Source organism: Acinonyx jubatus, chromosome B4 (assembly GCF_027475565.1).
Source record: "Acinonyx jubatus isolate Ajub_Pintada_27869175 chromosome B4, VMU_Ajub_asm_v1.0, whole genome shotgun sequence".
NCBI lineage: Eukaryota > Metazoa > Chordata > Mammalia > Carnivora > Felidae > Acinonyx > Acinonyx jubatus.
This window is the reverse complement of record NC_069387.1, coordinates 1105713-1122374: the sequence shown is the minus strand read 5'-3', so window position 1 is coordinate 1122374 and position 16662 is coordinate 1105713. Positions and strand designations below refer to the sequence as shown.

The window sequence follows — 16662 nt, the reverse complement described above, 5'->3', positions numbered from 1 at the left end:
TTGAGGCCGGACACATGGCGGCTGGGGGCACAGAACAGAACTGCTGTCACTGGGTCCCCCTTCCCCATTTCACTGCCACCTGCTCTAAACGCAGTAGGCAGAGGGCAACGAGAAAGACACAGGGAAATAAGACACAAAATAAGATGCAAAGGCATCGGCCCAATGGGCGCCTTTCCTGTTGGTTCATAATGAGTGACGAGGACCCTCTCTCTGACCCTAGCAAGCGGCGGGAGGACTCAGAGCACTCGATATTCGAACGGTCCAAGGACGGCGGCTACCGGCTGCGGGACAACGTGCTGTTCCATCTCTACGTGAGCACGTCCCCCTGTGGAGATGCCAGGCTGCACTCACCCTACGAGATCACAGCCGACCGTAAGACACAGCCCCCTCCCCTCCACCAGCCCCTGGGCCAGGCTTTCTGCGCTGAGCATGCTCACTCGTGTGGCCTGCCTGCCCCCTCAGCCTCCAAACCCTCGCGTGAATCGCCCACATCAGAGAGCAGGGTGACTTGAAAAGCTAAAATTAGCTATTTAATTGCTATGGTTCTCTGCCTCATTTCAGTTGATCAGCGGCCCCTGCCCTGCTCTGCACAAGAGAGGGGAGGAGATGGGGAGAGAATTACGCAGAGAAAGAGCAGGTCCAGGTGGCTTTGCTCACCTGTGTTTGCAGCTTTGCAGAGAATAACGCTGAGCGTGTTTATTTATGTGTAACTAAGCCAGCAGTGGGTGTCCTCCCGGGTAGCAAACCCCTGTGTGAGCGCTGGGCAGGACCTGCCCTCTTGAGCGTTTGGTCAGAGCAGATGTGGACAGATGGGGTCCACCCAACAGAGGGGACGCTGTGTTCTGGAGTGCGGGGACACAGCCGGCCTCTCCTGTGTGGGTCTGATGACATCAGCATCTCAGGAAGAGTGTTCAGCTGCTCCAGAGTGCCAGTAAATTCTCTTCCTGATATTATTCGTGCCTGCAACATGTACCGTGCGTGCATGCACCCCCACACATGCACACACGTGCACATGCACACACAGACCCCTCCCAAAAGCAGCACCAGGCAGATCGTCTGAGGCAGGCAATGAAATTAGACGCGTATATTATAAGGTATCTGGTCCCAGTAAAGACGCTGACTCATCCCGGGAAATCTTCAGTTGAGGTGCAGCAGACGAGACACGCGTAGGGAAGGTTTATTTTTGGCATCTGATTTCCCCCACGGAAGGCTGCGTTTGTGTTCTAATTGCCAGTGGAAGGACAGAGAAGCACTTTCTGAATGCCCAGGCTTTGCTGAGATAAAGCAGGTGCAGAGGAAGAGCACTTTTGAGAAACCCTACGTGTACTGAACTTAACCTAGTTCTCTAACACGGATTGCAGCCCAGAAAGATCCATTCCCCTTTTCTCCAGATTTGCTCCAAGACCCTCACTCTCCCCTGTGGAGAGTGGTCGGGGAGATCCCCATAGTGTGGCTCTGAGTAAGTGTCACCCCTCTCTTCCCCCATGGTTGCTGGAACCCAACAGCACAGCTGGGGTGGATTAGAAACAACAGGCATTGGCTGCCCACAATCTGGGGACGGGGAGTGCAGGACCCAGTGTCTGGGGGAGCCGCTGTATCCTCACGTGGGTGGGGAGGTACGGGGGCTCTGCGGGGGCTCCCTCCCAAGGGCAGTGATCACATCAGGGGGGCCCTCATGGCCTCATCACCCCCAGAGTTCCCTCCTCTTGACTCCATCCCCTTGGGGCTGGGGCTTCAACACAAGAGTTGGTCCAAGTTGTGTGTCCAACACAAACATCCAGCCCAGAGCCACACCCTATGGAAAGCAAATGCAACTGAGAGTCAGGATAAGGGAGCTCCCTAAATATAGGGGCCTTTCGGGGAGCTTCCCCGGGAGCTGGCAGGTGACAGCAGGCGCCCCCCCCCCAAGGGTAGAGCAGGGACCCTTCACTGTCACATATCCCAGAGAAAGGAGGAGAAACAACATGGAACAGATTCATTTTTCCTGGAGGGTTCATCAAGCTGGATCTCCAGGAGACCGGCTTCCTGTATAAAACTGTGAACTGTGCTCCATTAGACAGCTGCTTAGAACTGTCTTTCCATTTGCTCCCAAAAGTCTGGCGTCATGAAGACCCAGGAGCCCTGAGGTCTGGGAGGAGAGGTCTGGCAGAATGTTCAGGGCCGGCCCTAATTTACCTAATTTACCCACTTCCTCCTGAGGCCGGCATGGCCAAGTGGGGACAGCCTGAGACCCACTGTGTCCCCCTGCCTCTCTGCGCCCAGCACCCACCACAGCCTCCCAGCTCCCCCCCACCCCCGCCCCGGTTCCAACTGGCAAAGCCAGTGGTTCAGAAAAACAAACAAATACATCCTCAGATGCACCCTGGGGCTCACTTCCTGACACAGATGTCTTTTATTTCTTGGTGCTTTTAGAAGTGGCAGGTGCTGCTAGGAAGAAAATAGAGCATCTTCCTCACATTTTTACCGCAGATATGCCAGGCAGGAACGAGCTGCTGCTGGGGCTTATTTAAAAAAAATTTTTTTAACGTTTATTTATTTGTGAGAGAGAGACAGAGCACGAGTGGGGCAGGGGCAGAGAGAGAGGGAGACACAGAATCTAAAGCAGGCTCCAGGCTCTGAGCTGTCAGCACAGAGCTCGACGCAGGGCTCAAACTCATGAACCGTGAGATCATGACCTGAGCCGAAGTTGGACACTCAACCACCTAAGCCACCTAGGTGCAGGGGTTATTTAGACCGCAGCCTCTGGCACTTCCTCCCCAGGACCACCGAGGAGGGACTCTCGGCAAGTCTGGACTCAGACTCCCAGCCAGAGCACACATCACCTCCCTGCACTCTCAGCAAAGCCAACACTGGCTCCTGCCAACCCCGCATGGAAGGGCTTCCCAGGGAACCTGCAGCCATCACCCAGTGCAGGCCTTTGCTTCAGAAGGAGGGCGCACAGGGGAGATGTGGGCAACTGGGTCTCTGCTCTCAGGGGCTCTTGCCAGGGAGCCAGTGGGGACAAGTCCCTGCAGGATGTGCAGGCCTGTGGGGCCATCCACTCCCAGAAGTCAGCGCCTCTACCTCCAATAGGTAACCCTGGAGAATCCAGCCCGGCTCCATGTTCCTAAACGGAGCTCTGGAATCACAGCCCCAAAGGTGCATGGACACAGATGTGCTGGGTCCACCCGTGCCCAGGAGCCCCAGCGCTGGAGCTGAGACCTCCCCAGGCCCTCCGCACCTTCCCCACCTGCTGCCCACCACATCCCCGCATTTGTCCTCAGCCTCCTCTGCTCGGCAGAAAGCAACAGTGCTCCGGGCTCTCCTCCCCCACACACACGCACAAGACACGTGCACACACACAGGGACACCCATGTGAACACACACATCTCGACAGGTGTGTGATGCATCAGGAGCTGTAATCACACCTGAATCACATACTGAGTCTAAGAGAAAGTTCTGGACACAGCTGCTGACATCATTCCCCTTCGTCTAAAGAGTGCCGTGTGGCAAGGAAGTTCTGTAGAGAGGTCTGGACAGCCAGTAAGCCAGTGTCACATGCCACAAGGCCTGGCAGAGAACCGAATCTGACCTGGTGTTTCCAAGAGCAAGTGCCACAGAGCGATGGTGGCCATCCACCCACGATGCCTGGCCCTGTTGTCTCAGGGGCTCTAATGGGTCCATGACTCCCTGACCCCGAAGTCCCTAAGGCCCTGTCCATGTCTCAGACAACACTGAGCCCTGTGCTGTGAAGCAGCCTCACCTCCCTCAGACGCCTGCAGCTCAAAAAATTCTAAATTCCCCAGTTTTATTTTTTTCCTCAAAAATATTCATCTAGATAGATCGTAATTCTTCCTTCATGGAGTCTTTAAAAGTGAAATCAAAACCAATCGGTCTGAAATGTTTGCAAGGCGTGTTGCCTGCCAGCAGGCGAGCTGTTTCCAAACCCGGCTTCTCTATCGGGATCACCTGGGGAGTCTCACAAATGTGGCTTCCTGCCGCCACTCTTCCTAAGATTCTGGTGTATTCAGGGTAGAGTGGGGAACTTTTAAAACCTCCCCAGTGTTCTGAGAACCTGACGTGTTTCCAGCAACAGGACTCAAAATCCCCTAGCAGCCTCCTGCCCAGATTGGGTCTGCATGCAAAAGGGGTCTCCCAGAGTCTCTGCAGGGGCCAGGCTGGCGTGGAGGGCAGGTGGACAAGGCTCTTACCAGTAGGGATGAGCCTATGCTATGACGGTCATTGGTCTTGGCGACCCAGAGCAACTCCATTCATTCCCCAAGGCCAGAGCCACAAGGGTGATGTCATGTCCTGAATGGCTGTGGGCAGAGCTGGGCTGGCCCCAGCTGGCTGTGAGGGGAGCCTCCATAGACAAGATCCAGGGCCCTTCACTACGGCTGAGCAAGCACCATCCTCCTGGCTCACCAACATCATTAATGCAAATGCTTTTCATGGTGCATCTTTTAAATAACCTGGGAAACACCGTTCTTACTGCCATTTTCCAAGATTTAACCGCGTAAATTCTCCCCTCCATCTTCCCCCAAATGCTATGACAAAGGGCATGACTGCATCATATCTCACGAGCACGTACTAAATGCCAGTATGTTCTAAGCCTGCTCCATTGGTTGTACCTAGGGGAGTTCAAGAGATTAGACCAAAATCACATACAAAGTCTGGAAGTCTAAAGCACATTCCTGAAAGCCCTATCTTCAGGTTTCTGCCCACTGAGTCACAGACGTGTGCGACATATGACAATATCAGTGCACCATAGAAAAAACACATTCAGATGACCTCATAACTGACCACCATCACGATCACCGCTGTGTCACATAAGACAAAGGACACCCACATGACTACACGATAGATGATGCAGACACTATTATAGTAAATACTGGATCTCACCGTAGGTGTACCTTCTGGGATACATACACCTTTTAAAGATGATTTAGAAATTAAAAGTTTATCTGTTGCTTAGAAATACTGTCTTCCATTCCTACTCCTTTCTCCCCCATTTCTGGCTCTCTTTCTGCCAACGGCGTTGCAGCAGCCATGTCTCACTCTTTAGACACAGCTGTGCTCCCTAGGTGGGCTCCTTCAATTGCCATTGATCTCTGCTTTCTTTCCAGTCTCTCCTAAAAATTAAACATTCACTTGAAAACCCTGTAAAGCATATGACAATCCTTACTTTATCTTGACATCCATCTTCACAGGTAAGGGCTCGAGATTGATAAATGCCATAATGAAGAGTCTGAGGACTTAGAGTACTAGCAGCAGATTAGAATATTCCTATAGATTTGGGGGTATCTGCATGCACAAGGCAGGCAGGGTCTCAACACTGCACACCCCCAGGGTCTCCCGGGTGCACTACGCCACAGCCCATGCAGATCCAGTCCATGCAGCCTCTGGCTGGACTGCTGTTTTGTTCTGCTTCAAGTGCCAACTTTAGCTCTCTCTCCCCGCTCACAATAAGGCAAGAAAGAACTGGAGGAAGTGGGCTCACCAACACTCAGAGCACCCCCCGCCCCCAGGATGGATCACGCTCATCAGGGAGCATGCTGGGGAAGGCAGCCCGAGACACAGCACTTCCAAAAATAAACACTTTTCAGGAGTGCCTCATGCACCTGGCTCTTCAGGCAAAATTAATCCACCTGAGAACTTTGAGTTAACTCCTACAAACCAATTGTTGACTGAAACCAGGACTCCCTGTTGTCAGGGCATTAACGGACCATAAAGTCTACTGCATGGAAAGTCAGTTGTGCAGAAGCAGAGGGTAAGAATTTAGAAAAGCCTTACAATATATCAGGCAACTTCCAAAGTCTGAAAAATTACACAACAGTTGGAGCACCGAGAGAATGACAAGGACACTATAATTAATACAAAGAGAGGGGCAGAAAGTACCATATTCCCTGAGAAAATATCCCCATCATAGGGGGATATGACAAGCTCTATGACACTGTGGTAAACTGTGGTGTATTGGTCCTCCACTCTCCCAGTGCTGCCTGCCACAGGAAGTTGATGAGATAAGTAAGACCCCACCTGGGCAGTGTAAAGAGTCAGGTCAAAGCAAATGTTTGCTCGAGCGTCTTGAGTCATATGAATGATTTGATGTTCATTTTACCATCGTCACCATTACTGTCATCATCTCTGTCATTATATCATCTTCTACATCATTGTCATCATCATGTCTCCTCATCACCATTACCATCGTCACCATCACCCTCATAATCACCACCATTGTCATCATCACCATCATCGACATCACCATCATCACCATCATCATCATCACCACCATTATCCTCACATCCATCATCACCATCATCATCACCATCATCACCATCGTCATCATCACCACTGTCACCATCACCATCACTATCATCACCATCATCCTCATCTCCATCATCACTATCACCGTCATCACCACCATCATCATCATCACCACCATTGTCATCATCGCCATCATCACTACCATCACCATCAACACCACCATCATCACCACTGTCACCATCACCATCACCCTCATCACCACCACCATCACCCTCATCTCCATCATCACTATCACCATCATCACCACCATCATCATCACCACCATTGTCATCATCACCATCATCACTACCATCACCATCATCACCACTCACCATCACCACCACCATCATCACCATCTCCATCATCACTATCACCATCATCATCACCATTACGATCATCACCATCATCACCATTACCATCATTACCATATCCATCATCACCATCACCATCATCATCATCATCATGACCACCAGCATCACCATTACCATCATCATCATCACCATCACTGTCATGATGATCATCACTATCACCACCAGAGTCATTGTCATCATCTGATTTCCTAGTGCCATTGAAAGCAACAGAGATTTGTACCCTCATTGTCATCATTGTGGGGCATCCCTGGCTTGCATACCCAGGGCTCAGTCTCTCATCTTGGTTCTTCCTTCTGTGGATGACTTACAGATCAGTCAAAATTGGATCTCATCAAGTACCTCATTGGTGAGGATCAAAAAGCAATCTGAAACCTCTTAAAAGTTTACTTTCTTCAAGGAGTACAGCAATCTTTCTCCCTAAGACATGGGCTTGAGGTACAATGGAAATGTAGTCAAAGAACTTCAGTTCCTACAAACAATGATAAAATAGACTGGAAATTACTTTGAGATCTATAAAAGAAGGTGTCTATATAAATCCACATATTTTTTATTATTTTATGCCTTCAGTAATGATAAATAAGAGAGAAATCCTATTTCCAGGACTTCAAAACTTAAATAGAACATTTTTAAAGGAAGTATCTTTAGTATCCATGCATGTCACCATATGTATGTAAATGCTGGAATAACTGTGCTATATATCATTTGTATGCAAAGCAGTTAACCATTTCCATATCCCAATATAATCCAGACTTAATGTGCAGAACTTTTTTAAAGAAAGACAGGATAAAAACAATCTTCACCTTGTTCATGCTAGCTCTCCAAATAACCATGGACTATGGGGTGTGGCGTAGGTGTGTGTGCCTCTATGTGTGTGGGGGGGGGGGGTGGGTAGGGGGCTCCAGAAAGGAAAGGAGAATATGAAATGGAGGCATGAGGGACCCACAGGAACCAGTCATAGGCTCCATCTCGTCCTCATAGAGACCCTGGGTGACAATGGACACCCTGTTGTACTGTCCATGCCCTATCTCATCCACCCCCATAGCCCAGGAGGCAGGCATCATGATTCGCCCTAGTTTAAGATGCAATAATTATGTCACAGTGGTCATGAGTAACTTTCCCAAGGTTAAGGAGCTAGGAAACGTAGGGCCTACAGAACACAGCCCTCAGGCCAGATCCCACCCACTTCCTTCTGTATGGCCCGTGAATGAAGCATTGTTTTCACATTTTTAGATGGCTGAGAAAGGTGAAAAGAGTAATATCTCACAACAAATGAAAGTTATATGGAACTCAAATTTCAGCATCCATAAAGTGGAATGCAGCCACACTCATTCACTGACCTGTCTATGCTGTGGCAGCACAGTGAGTGGCTGGACAGAGGCCAAAAGGCCACAGAGCCTCTGATATTTACTGTCTGACCCATTATACAAAGTCGGCTGACCTGGTCTAGAGGTGGCACTCTGGAGCCCAGCTCTGCACCAGTCACTGCTCCCCTCCACTGGGACACTTATCTGTGCTTCCCCAGACTAGCAGGTGTCCACGGCACGGGGGCCCCCCTCCTCCCACACCACTCTGGGTGGGGATTCACCCTCTGCACAAACAGGGTCCCAGCCTCTCACAGCTGCCTCTTACCTCCTAGTCAACAGCAGTAAACACATCGTCAGGAAGCTCCGTGGACATCTACGCACCAAGATCGAGTCTGGGGAAGGGACCGTCCCCGTCCGGGGCCCCAGCACCGTACAGACATGGGATGGCGTCCTGCTGGGTGAGCAACTGGTCACCATGTCCTGCACAGACAAGATTGCCAGGTAACGGCCCCCTTGCTCACCTCCGCCCAGGTGGCTGCGGCCTGGCGAGGTCTGAGTGAGGGTGGAACAGGGAAGGTGTCCTGGGGGAGCAAGAAGCCTTATCCCTCTGCCTCTCTCACAGGCCACACTCTCAGCTGCATGTGCGTGCCCAAGCAAGGGCCTGGTTGCTGCAGGCTGCGGCCAGCAGGCACTCTCACAGAAACACGGGCTCAGGGCAGCATCACAGTGGTCCAGCTCCACCAGGCTGGCTCACGGGGCCATTGAGAAGCAGACAGAGCTTTCCAGGCCCACCTTTGCTGAGCACGGCCCTGGGAGCCACTCCCCACCCAAGTAGCCAGCCCACCTCACAGACCCCACAGCTCTCCAGAAAGCTGGGCCTTCTTGCCTCCAGCATGTGGGCCCTGCCATCAGATCTCCCTAAAGTGTGACAGACCTTCCAGAAAACGTGTCCACCCATGATGCCAGCTGGGTGGGAGTTCCCCCTCTGTGCCAGGAAAGAGTCTCTTTTTAGATGGAACATCAAAAGTCCCCCCCTTGAAGGCTCTGGGCAGGGAGCCAGCAGGAGGAAGAGGGATTTACAAAGGGCATGCAGGTGTCCCTCAAAGGCACCTTGTCCTCAGGGAGAGCCCTCTTGCTCACGACCCCACCACCCTCTTCCTGTGCTCCCAGATGCCATCCCCACAGAGGAGCGTTCCCGTCACTTGGGTTTGGAAACCATCCCAGAGCACCTGGGGATGGCAGGGAGGGAACACTGCAGCAAGAGTTTGCCCCAAGACAGCCGTAAACTGTTCCAGAGCCACCCTGATGGTGACAGTAACAATGAGGTTATTGTTAAGAGTGCATCAAAACATCTCTTGGACACTTGGTTACGCTCATTAATCTGTAATCTGTAAACTAAGTAAAAATAGTGAGTTCTATGTAGATGGGGTCTTGGGGCGAGCCCCACCCCACCCAGCCACATTGCTGTCCCCAAGGTCCTTGGCCTGGAAAGCCCTCGGGTTGGAACTCACCAGAGACAGGAGAGCAAGGTTAAGGGGTGGGGGTGATGTGGAGGCCCAAGGGAAGCCAGACCAGGTGCAAGCAATCGAGGACCACAACTAGAATGTGCCACCACCACGGGGGGACCTGGAGGCAAGATGAGGGTGGCAGGGTGTCCCCACAGGGCCCAGGGAAGGTGCACCCTCCCAGGTATGGCTCCCGGGAGGTGGACACCAGTGAGGCAGGACTGTCTGCCCATCGGTCGATCAGACGACACCTAGCACAGGGCTGGGCATGCCCACTGCTCCGCAGGTATTTGCTGACTGGCCAGACGCCTGCTTTACCAGGAGATGCGGTGTGTCTCCTGGGAGGCCAAGAGAGGAGCTGTTGGGTGAGGCAAGAGCAAGGACAGGGCAGAGCGAGGGGAGGCCACTGTCTGTGGGCCGGGGACCCAGGCCTGCCCCAGGCCACTGCAGGCCCTGCACATGGCGCCCCTGCCTCCTCAGACTTCTCAGGCTGAGTGGCAAAGCCAAATTCTCCTGGGGAATTACCAAATAGCTACAGGAAAAGTAGGGCCATTTACCTACCTCCCTGGCTGTGACTGTCAGGGCCAGCAGAGGCGACAGGACAGCCTAATGACAATAAATCAAAGCACTGATTTCTGCATCAAACGAACAGCCCAGACTCGTCAAGCAGCTCATCTTCCAGAAGAAAATGTATTCCTCCTTTGTAATAATCTCATCTATTCAAGAAGCAGGAAAAAAGGGGCAATTTTCACTCAACGGAAATCTTCTGGGTGCCTGAAGATCACATTGGGCTTCTAAATTAACTCTCTGACTCCCTGGAAGAATGAAGTGAATTAACACTGCAGAAGTGTGATTTCATTGTCTTTGGGACCTTAAACGTCAACCGGCAGCAAATCAAACCCGGGATACAGAACGCACAGCAGGGCCGTTGTTCACAGGTGTGTCCACGGCGATGCACCTGCTCCGAAGCCAGGCTCCACTTTTTTTAATAACATCTGGAAAAACAAAAGCCCACTTGCATCCCCTCAGGGGGTTCACACGGTACCCTGGGTACACGTGTGGAGACACTGACCATCACAGCTCTGGCAGCCTGGAAGGTCAGCTGTCTCTCCCTGAGCTGAGCCAGGAACTAATGGACAGAGCCAGGTGGACCCCAGCCCCGCAGGCAGTCCCTCTCCGTGCACTGAGCTCAGGTCCCTACATCTAGTAGCAGGGCCAGTGAGGGGCACACAGAGCCCTCCCCTCACTCATCCATCTCTCCAAGCCCTCACCCACCTTCCTACTGCCCCCCAGCCCCATTTTCTCTTCCTCTCTGCCTCCCCCTGTGTCTGTGTCTCCGTGTCTGTCTCTGCCGCCCCCCCCCAAAAATGCAGGAACTGCTTGCTTCTGCGTGGAAGGGCCAAGCTCAGGGCCCATCTCTCCACAGTGAGGTGCAGGTGTGGCTCTTGCTAGACAGTACTTGCTGGCGCCCCTGCACACTGGGCCAAGGATGGCGGCGATGATGAAGGAAGATCATGCGCTGTGGTGCAGCAGTGTCTGCATGGCCCCGCACACAAGTCGAGGGTGTCAGCACCAATGCGTGAGTTATGTCGGCGCACGCGGCAGGGTTTGAACGGGAGCACACATTGGCATGTGACTCAAGACCACAAGCGTCTGCAACACACGTGACTTGTGCAGAGGCTTCACAAAGGGACCACCCGGTGATGTACATGTGCGTCTGTTTTCTGTCCTGTACAGAAACGAAATCACGCCTAGGGCTTCAGTAACGTTCCAAATAAGGACTCTTCCTACAGAAACACAGAGAAAGTGTTCCAACTCGGAGAGCTGATGCTGCCATCCTGGCACATTTGAGGTTCTGCATGGAGAGTGTGGGTATGAGCTCGGAGATGTGCAAGTCACGTCCGCCTTTCAGGAGCCTATGGCTGGGGGAGGACCCACCTGGCTCTCAAATCTGTAAGCGCAACACGCCACACACTGGGCAGGGTCTCCAGGGCCTCCAGGGCCAATGTGGCTGATGAGCTGATGGTTTTCAGGCAACTTTGAACACCGACTGTCAGACTTAGCTGTTAATACGAGTCAGATAACAGCGACTCACAGCTAAATAAGTTATATCAAAAATAAAGGCAGGAAACACTCAAAACTCACTGCCTCCTAATTATTTACTGTTATTTGTGCCCTTTCCACACCCATTGTGTCTGTATCTCGGAGGTCCACAAAATGTCAGCTCCTGCACACCTTGTCCCAAATCTGTGCTCACTGGCCTCACACCAGCCCCATGAAATTGGCCACAGGAATGGTACTTACACCATGGAAATTGGCAAAGGTTACAAATCAGTGCCTTTTCTTTTCTGGAGAGCCGGCTGTTAGCAGCACACCAGTGACATCAGAGTCATGCAGGACCTTACCAAGTTATGGACACTAGAAATGACACGTGTGTCCTCTCACTTGGGAGGACGTGAACACATCAGGACAGGAATCAAAACAGGCATGTGTGTGCAGGCGGGAGACACAGGCTTGTCCCATCCCGTCTGGGACCCCAGTCCCAATGCTGCCCCTCATCACTCCTCTGGGGGCCAGAGCCTGCCTCCCTGGTGCCCCCTCTCATCCTCCCTCTGCTTCCCTAGCCCCGTCTCCCTCTCATTCATTCCCACATCTGCTGGCCTGACCCTGGCTGTGCTGTCGTCACACAGCTCATCCTTCTCACCAAGCAAACAAACCCCCCACCAGTGCGGACACACTGCCTTCCTAACACAGGCATCCTGGGAGAACCGTCCACAATCAGCCCCTGCCGGAGGCATCTGGCTTCAGTCCGCACCACGTGGGCAAGGTCGTCCCCATGGAGGCTGACAAGGGCACCACCCTCCCGTCCCTCATGTCACTAGTGGGTCCCATGGGGCTGCCTGCTCTTCCTACCCTGGTCCACCCACCCCTTGAGCACTACATCACATTCACACTTGCAAGAGAAACAGAGAAGTGGACAGGTATAGGAGAAAGGGTGACGGAGGCAGTCCTGGCGTCTGAACCCCAGAGCCTGCGTGTGGGACGTTGTGAGGCAGCCAGACCGGGAGCAGACGACCAGGCCAGCAGGGGCTGCCGAGGACAGTCATCAGTGAACACGTGGAAGCTCCTGGCTGTTGCTGCGGGAGAACAGCAGGAAAGACAGAGCCGTCTCGGACTTTCCAGCCACTCCCCCATCTGATGAGGCGCCAAACCCTGAAGTTCTGTGCCTTCACGCGGCACAAACAGGTGCCTCCCATTGGCGGTCGGGAAATACCGCACCAACGTGACCTGTCTATGCCCAGAGCAGCCACAACGTCCAACGTGAAAAGTGTGGCTCGGGGGGCCCAATGGGAACCAGAAGCTAAGGGCCTACTTCCTTCCAATGGCCTAGATGGTCTGTCAAATGCAGGGGTCCAGCCTCCACTGACCCCTCATGCTGCCCACCGGCTGCCAACGCTAACAGTTATTTGTGCTACCCAGAGACTGTCAGGAAGGGTCACAGACAAGTAAGTCTAACTGCTGACTGTCATCCCAAGGGTGTGACCCCAAAGCTGCTTGGGCCCACAAGCTGTGTCCACACAGTAGTTCAGAAGTTTCTCCAATCGCAGGTGGAGTTGTAGTCGAGCAGCCATGAAACAGAAATAGTCGGCTGACTTAAGTACCTATCACATGTGACTTTTCTGTATTTAGATAAAAATAAATGAATAAAATTGTATTTTTAATTAAGGTAAAGAAAGTGCATCCACCAGATTTGCAAATCCCTTCATATCCATGTGTAATGAACAGGGAGCCGCCAATGTCTAAAGACCTAAACAACCAGCACAGCAACATTAGTTCTCTCCTCCCAGAGATCAAAACCAATACACAGGGGTCACTTTTGGATCAATGACACGTAAGCAATGTAAATTAAAGCACCATACATACCCTGAGTACGATTTCGTGACTAACAATTGACGTCATTTTACAACGTCAGCGGTAAGAGTGTAAACACAGATTTACAGCACATGTTATAGAAAGCTTGAAATTTTTACAGTGGTTTAAAATGAGCCATAAGATATTGTGAACACATTTCCTGGATTCCAGCCATTGGATAAGTGCTCACACTGCCTGCGTATTCTCTACGGCTTCCAGTTGGTCTTTTGTGTCCTCTGGCCTTGCCTGAAGACCACCCCCCACCTCACCCTGCCACAGCCCTGCAGCAGCAGCCGCATCCTGGGTGAGCAAGATGACCGAGTGCCCCTGTTCCCCACAAGGACAAGAGCCTCACTACAGAGAAGGTCAATCCCCCCTAGGCCAGCAATATGACTCTCTTCCACAAGCCCTCTAGGATTCTCTGGAAATCACATAACTAATTCTGCCCATTACGAGGGGCTCAGCCCTCCTCAGAGATGGGAGCTCCTGTGTACATCCCTCTGTCCACAGGCAACTTTTCTACCCTTCAAGACGGACAATTCAGGGCTCACTCGGCCTGGTCCCCCATCCACCTGAAACACCACCACCACCCCCCAAGGATCTGAGGCTCAGTGACAGGCAGAACCCCGCCTATGTCACCTGGAGATCTCCCACCCACCTCTGAGCAGCAAGAACAACGCTGGTTATACATCAGTGCTTGTTGGCCTCAAAGGACCATTTTTCACCTGGGAAGAGTCTTGTCTCATGGAAGTGGCCTGTTTTATGCCTCGCCCCCCCAGCAGACGCTACATATAAGGGAGTGAGTAGAAATCATGTGCACCCCTGGGCCCCCCACCGGGGTTGTAGAACACACAGAGTGTGGCAGGTGCCCATGGATGTGATGTTCACGTAGCCATCTCGAGACAGAAAGGGGCTGTGGATGGTGCTGCTGGCTCATCGAGACTACCCAGGAGCAACGAACCGAGTCCAGCCCTGTGAGGAGACAATGGACTCAGAAACACAGACTTCCTACCACTAGATGTGCAGGCTGGGGTCCCCTCCCTGTCGATTGCCCTGCGCTGCAGAGGGGAGAACATGGGAGGGTGGCCAGCGCCTGGCCAGGAGCCAGGTGGCCTGTGCCCAGCGAGGTTTCCTGCATCTCAGGGGCAGGGGTGTCACAGCCATGAGGGCAGGGCTTCTGTGGCCTGGGACAGTGGAGGGGCGGCACCCAGCCACGCCTGTAGAGTGAAACCACACAAGCTGAGCAGCTGGCAAGGCTCTGGGCCCAGGATGCAGAGAGAGTGGACAAAGGCCACAGCTACAGATGCAAACCTCATACGGTTTCTCTCAGTAAGTCCAGTGCTCAAGCAACCGTCCAAGGTGAACAGGGCAGCTGCTGGTATGGTGATGTCATTCCATTAAACTCCTGTCCAAAGGCAGGGGACCCAAGACCTGAGAAGCGTGTGTGCCCGAGTTAACACAGCTAACCACATCTCCTCTCCTGAAGGCTTCATTCTGGACACAGGTGGGTCCCTTGCCTGATGGAGCTCATGCTCAGCTCCTTCTGGAAGTAAGGCCTGGGGTATCCTGTGCAGTGGTGGGGGGCACCTGATGGACCCCTACCCCAAGCCCAAAAGACAAACACTGCAAATCAGAGTATTGCTGCCCTTTTGATGGGAAAAGACACCCCAGAACCTTGAAATATGGAGATACAGACTAATTTTTTTTCCCTTAAAACATAATTTTGACATTGAACATGCACAAAACGAAAGGTGGTTTCTTTTGTTGGGAACAAAGTCATCAGAATCACTAGGAAAATTCTTGGGTCATCAAAGTCTTTTGAAAGTGAAATAATTTCTTCTTTGTAGATTCTGTAGAAATGGCATAAATGCTATCTTGACGATAAAAGTGGTCCCAGTGCTCCAGACCCGGGGGGGTGGGGGGGAGGTCAATCCCGTGTGGATGAGCTGGCTTTGCACGGAAAACCAAACCAAACCACAAAGTTCCCGGCTGGAGGTGGCCCCTAGATGGGGACAACTGAGCAGAATCAAGACCAAGCAGTCACACCCGCTACTGCCGAGGAAGAGCTCAGAGCAAGCCCGACCCCGCAGAGAGGCTTCCCCTCCATGATCAAGTCAAACCCAATGAAGAGACAGGAGAACAAGGTGGAAAGCAGAGAAGAAACCACTGGTGATACCCCAGCAGACCCAGAAGACAGCCGCAAGCTTCTGCTCGGTTACCCAGAGCCTCCCGCCTCTGCTCACAGTTCCTGCTGTGCACAGGTGGACAGACGGCCATCCCTTATCCCGTGTGCAGGCCTGGCTACGGCAGATGGCTGGCCATCCCTTATCCACCCTGTGCTCATGGTGCCCTGCAGTCTGTCTCAGAGCAATCCATCCATCAGCATGCTCCCGTCGCTGGTCATCTGGGATGCTCCCACCTGACTGCTACTGGGAAGAATGTTTCCCCTAATGTCTGCACACAAAAGTTTTTTCCCAAATCTCCAAGTATGTATTCAGATATACTCCCCTCCGTGGGTCACAGACCCCACCATGGCAGAGGGGAAACAGAAGGTTCTCATAAACGAGACAGGCTGGGACCTCCGGGTGGGCCACAGCAGGTGCACTGGACTGGATGGTAGCCTCCAAAAAGGTATTCCATGTCCTCACACCCAGAATCTGCAAATGTGCCCTTACAGGATGGGACTCAGGTGTCCTCACACCCGGAACCTGTGAATGTGCCCTTACAGGACGGGACTCAGGCAAGCATGAGAGGAGGAACTTACCCTGGGTTATTCAGGCTGGTTCTAGATCCTCATAAGAGACAGGCAGAGGGAGCTGGGGACAAGGAGAGGGCACACAGAGGAAAATTCCATGTGGGGGTGGACACAGAGGCTGGAGTGACATGTCCACGAGCTGAGAACACCAAAGACGGCCAGAAGCCAGCAGAAGATCCAAGAAAGGTCTGGCACAGACTCTCTCAGAGCCTCTGGAGGCTGCACAGCCCTGCCCACACCTTGACTTCAGTGTTCTGGCCTCTGGGACTGTAAGAAACCCCCCGGTTTGTGGTGTGTGCCACAGGGCCCCAGAAGACCAGAACAACCAGGTAAGAGGCATTACTCAGACCAACTCATTTGCTCCTTGGAAATTAGGAACCAGAGAAAGTCATAGTAAAGTCAATTCCCAAAATGCACCCTTCAAGATCGCCATGGTAAAGCCTGGGTGTAACTGCGGGAAATGAGTCGTTTCACTGGGTCAATGAAAGCTGACCTTCAAAACCACAAGTTGACGTTGTGTAGCAGCACAGCAA

General features: G+C 52.5%; 1 protein-coding gene across 2 annotated transcripts in view; it reads left to right on the top strand.

Moving 5' to 3' along the window:
* The window catches only part of ADARB2 (adenosine deaminase RNA specific B2 (inactive)), a 416451-nt gene that overhangs the window by 374040 nt on the left and 25749 nt on the right, over positions 1–16662 (top strand). For both annotated transcript variants that reach the window (XR_008299861.1, XM_027073309.2), the window contains exons 6-7: positions 221–372; positions 8290–8458. Coding sequence is in view for 1 of the 2 variants with exons in the window: in XM_027073309.2 (XP_026929110.1) it covers positions 221–372; positions 8290–8458 (321 nt within the window). In the remaining variant the exon portion in view is untranslated. The remainder of the gene's footprint in view (positions 1–220; positions 373–8289; positions 8459–16662) is intronic.